Source organism: Propithecus coquereli, unplaced genomic scaffold (assembly GCF_000956105.1).
Source record: "Propithecus coquereli isolate 6110/MARCELLA unplaced genomic scaffold, Pcoq_1.0 Scaffold7, whole genome shotgun sequence".
Lineage (NCBI taxonomy): Eukaryota > Metazoa > Chordata > Mammalia > Primates > Indriidae > Propithecus > Propithecus coquereli.
This window is the reverse complement of record NW_012153062.1, coordinates 24,205,096-24,209,500: the sequence shown is the minus strand read 5'-3', so window position 1 is coordinate 24,209,500 and position 4,405 is coordinate 24,205,096. Positions and strand designations below refer to the sequence as shown.

The window sequence follows — 4,405 nt, the reverse complement described above, 5'->3', positions numbered from 1 at the left end:
CTCCGCCCTCCTCAGCCTCCCAGAGTGCTAGGATTACAGGCGTGAGGCACCGCGCCCGGCCTTGGAGTACTTTTTCATTCCTTCCCTTTCCTGCTTCTGCTTACACATTACTCAATCACTTTTTCTGTTTTTTTTGTTCTTTTTTTAAGTTCGTCCAAACCACTTAAACCTCACGTTTACCACTGACCTCAGTGTAGGTGCTCATCACCTTTTTGCTAGACTCTTGCACTAGGTTTCTAATTTCAGTCCTCTCTTCCAGTACATTCTTTGTGAGATCAGTTAAGTAGTGCTATTCAGACAATTCCCTTTCTCCTATAAACCCTCTGTCACGCCCCACGGTCTACAGGCAAAAATCCAAATTCCTTTGCCTGGCAGCCTCCTGCCCTCCCCAGTCTGGCCCCAGGGCCCCTCTGTGACCTGCTCTTTCACTGTCTTTCACCATAAATTTCCTCAAGTCCCCTGTGCCCCGGCACAAAAACCACCTGGCTATCCCCAAACATGCCATTTACTTTCACATTCCATGACTTTGCCAGAATGGTATCCTCAGCCTGGAAAGCCCTTCTCTGCACCCCACCTGGATGAAATCTCCTCATTTCACAAGGCTCGGGCAAATTTTATCCATTTTAAACAGGTTCCTGTCTATAACCTGCCCCTACCCCTGACACATACACTCTTCTCTCTGTGCTTTTGTATGACTTTGCACTATTAGTTTGCACACGTATTTATTCATTTAATAAATATTTATTGAGGTTTGGGCATTATGCAAAAGGATGGGAATGGAAAACATGAATAAAAACTTAGTCCTTGACCTCAAGAAGTTCATTTTCTAGTGGAGAAAACATAGTAGTAAGCAGATGGATTTAAAGCAGTGTGGACGTTCAGTGATAGAAGAATTACATAAGATTACCATAATCAGAATATGGATATTCTTGAAAAGCTGAGATTTTGCATGATTTCAAAATAAGGTAGACGTTTCAAAAGAATTATCAGCAGCCAGCACTACACATGAGATTTCAGTAAAAGTAATAAAAGAATAATGGTTTTGTTCAGTATACATACAAAGGTGTTTAACAAAGTTCATTGATAAGATATGGAGCCATGGGATTTCAGAGGTGAAAGGGGCTTTCTCCTCTGTTTTCTTCTTGATGCATTAATGTTTAAGTAAAAACATTAGGTCCAGGGAGCATGAGAGAATTGCCCAGAGCTGCTCAGTCAGTGGTAGAGCCAAAACTAGAATTTACATCTCCTAACTCAAAGACTAATGTTCTGTATCCAAAACCATAAATAAATGAATTTTATGCATTTGCGTCCCAGAATGGAAACTAATTTTTTAAACTGAAGAATATGTAATTGCAAATGAAAAGAATGTAAATAATGCCATTCAAACAGAGGGTAGAACTTTGTACAGAGAAACTTATAACATTTTACAGGATTTTTTTTTTCTTGTATATAGCACAAACAGCATTCAGAAATAGCACATCTGGGCAAACAAAGAAAATAAGACACACCTGATCCTGCTGGTGATAAATCTACTTCATAGAGATATTCTGGGCACTCCTCTACTGCCCTTTCTCTCCTTAGCCATGAGAGCACTATTTATGGGCCTAATTTAGTAACTTCCTGAATTATAACCTGAAGACTTAAAGGAGGTGCCTCCCACAGTGTGTGATTCACTCCCAGGGAGGCCTAGGGTACCTGAGTGAATCCTTGGTTGGCTATTCTGAAGCTTGTAATGCTTCTAAGGAGAAAGATGCTCCCAAATAAACAAAAAATGCTGCTGTTGTGACAATCATTTTATAAGAGGCAGAGCTACTTGATGATTAATATTTGTGTGACTTTTTGGGAAGAATTATGAATTTTATGATCTTCCAATGACTAAAAAAGATGTCCCTGGAGAAACTAAAAAATCACAGTAAACAAACTATGTATGTATATAAGGGAATTTATTGCACATATTGAGGGCAGGACCAACGTTACTTTACATTTCTGTTTTGAGAACATTGGGAGAACACTTAACAAATCCTCACCAAGAAAATACTACTCTGCCGCAGAAGAGCTAAGCATTTGGTAAATGGCTTGTGAATGTTTACTGATGCACAGAACCTCCGTTGGATGGCTCCTGAGGTGTTCACGCAGTGCACTCGGTACACCATCAAAGCCGACGTCTTCAGCTATGCTCTGTGTTTGTGGGAACTTCTCACCGGCGAAATTCCATTCGCTCATCTCAAGCCCGGTAAGACATGCTGCAATTAAATTAAAGTTTTCCTGTTTCCTAAAGTTCATTGCATTTTAACAACCTCAAGAAATATTTTTTTCCAAAAATGATCATTCTGAGTGGGATGACAAGGGAGGAGTGAAGTAAACAATCTTAAATTGTTCTAAGGTGTGTGCACCATCCAGAAAACGTAATGACTTAATTCTGTGATTTCAGACACAGGCACATAGAAGTGTAGGTGTATCTTGTTAAAGTTTAGGTCTTTGATTTATCCATTGTTAATAAAACAAGCAAATGACTATGGCTGTGTGATATGTGGGGGCAAATAAAGTGGACAATGCAATATTTATTGAGATTAGATTTTAGAATTATGCTTTTAATATGTAAATAGGGGTAGGAAAGTAGCAACGCAAAATAACCTATTAGGGCTGCTCTCTGCTTATCTCACATTATTCAAAAGAAAATTGATTTTCTTCATAATTTTGTATTTATATTATGGATTTATTCCAAAACTGGAGCATGGTGAGTAAGCCTAATTTGTACTGAAGATATACATTATACTCTGCTTACATGTAGAAAGTGAAGGTGAGGAATGTAATCACAGGCAAAAGGTACACATATTTTTGGTTTAAAGTAAACTTTATCTGCATATGTTCCCATTTCATTTGGGTTGCTCTCATATCTTGCCATAGTAGACAGGAATCTCTGTAAGGACTTTGCATACCTAGGACTTAGTATGCATGAAAAGTAGTTGTCAAATGAAATCACAAATAAATTTTAAATGAATTATATTCATTTAATATAACTAAATTATATTAAATATAATTTATTTAATTTAGTTCCTAATGGTCAACTGTAAGAATATATCAAAAGGATAAAGTCAAAAGGGATGTTAGTTAAACAACCTTTTTAACAAGTTGGAAATCTTAACCAGTATTGCAATATGTATTGGTACTCATGTACAGACCAAAAGGCACATCTCGTATTCTCTTTTTAGGGCATTTTCCCCAATAATACTCTGTGGTCTTTTAATTACACTCTGCAGAGTGTTAACAGAGTGCATTTTACAAATTATGTGCTCTGTACATAGTTTATTGAGCAAAGTGATGATGTAAGCTTCCTAAGTTTTCTCTACATATTTTCTACAATTTTAAATGATGAGATTTAGCCCTTATTACAGTTTGGATGTGTAGATTCTATTTTTAACTGAACCAACACTGCCATAAGTCTTGTTCTGATGTGCTGCTGTCTCTCTAACTCTTAGAGTTTACATTTCGATAAGACTGATATAAAAAATCAATTATAATTCTAGATATACTGTGGTATTTTTTCATGAGGGAGAAATATATCTCATTTCCACTCACCCCCTATATCAATCCATTAACATGGTCCCATTGATTTTACCTCCTAATACATCTTGAATTTGTTTACCACTTACCATCGTCCATCACCATCATCTCTTCCACTTGAACTACTGCAATAGTATAGTCTTTTTAAAAAATCAGGTTTACAGGAAAGGACACAACAAAAAAAGAAAACTACAGACCAACAAAATACTAACAAACTGAATTCAACAGCACATCAAAAAGATAATTCACCATTATCAAATGGGTTTCATTCCAGGGATACAAGGATGGTTCAACATATACAAATCAATTATTGTAGTTCACCACATAAAAAGAATTAAAAACAAAAACCTTATCATCATCTTAATAGATGCAGAAAAAGCACTCAATAAAATCCAGCACACATTTATGATAAAAATATTCAATAAACTAGGTATAGAAGGAACATATCTCAAAATAATAAATGCCATATATGACAAACTCTCAGCCAGCATCATTCCGAATGGGGAAAAGTTGAAAGAATCCCCCCTAAGAACTGGAACAAGAGAAGGATGCCCATGGTCACCACTTCTATTCAACACAGTACTGGAAATCCTAGCCAGAGCAATCAGGCAAAAGAAAGAAATAAATTGGAAAACAAGACGTCAAACTATCCCTGTTTGCTGATGATATGATCTGATATCTAGGAAACCTCAAAGATTCCTCCAAAAGACTCCTACAATTGATAAAAAATTTCAGTAAAGTCTCAGGTTACAAAATTAATATACACAAGTCAGTAGCATTTCTATACACTAATAGCAGTTAAGCAGAGAGTCAAATCAAGAACTCAATGCCATTTACAATA

General features: G+C 36.4%; 1 protein-coding gene across 1 annotated transcript in view; it reads left to right on the top strand.

Moving 5' to 3' along the window:
• The window catches only part of TNNI3K (TNNI3 interacting kinase), a 302,666-nt gene that overhangs the window by 208,792 nt on the left and 89,469 nt on the right, over positions 1-4,405 (top strand). The window contains exon 17 of the mRNA XM_012661060.1: positions 2,101-2,233. Within this exon, the coding sequence (XP_012516514.1) occupies positions 2,101-2,233 (133 nt within the window). The remainder of the gene's footprint in view (positions 1-2,100; positions 2,234-4,405) is intronic.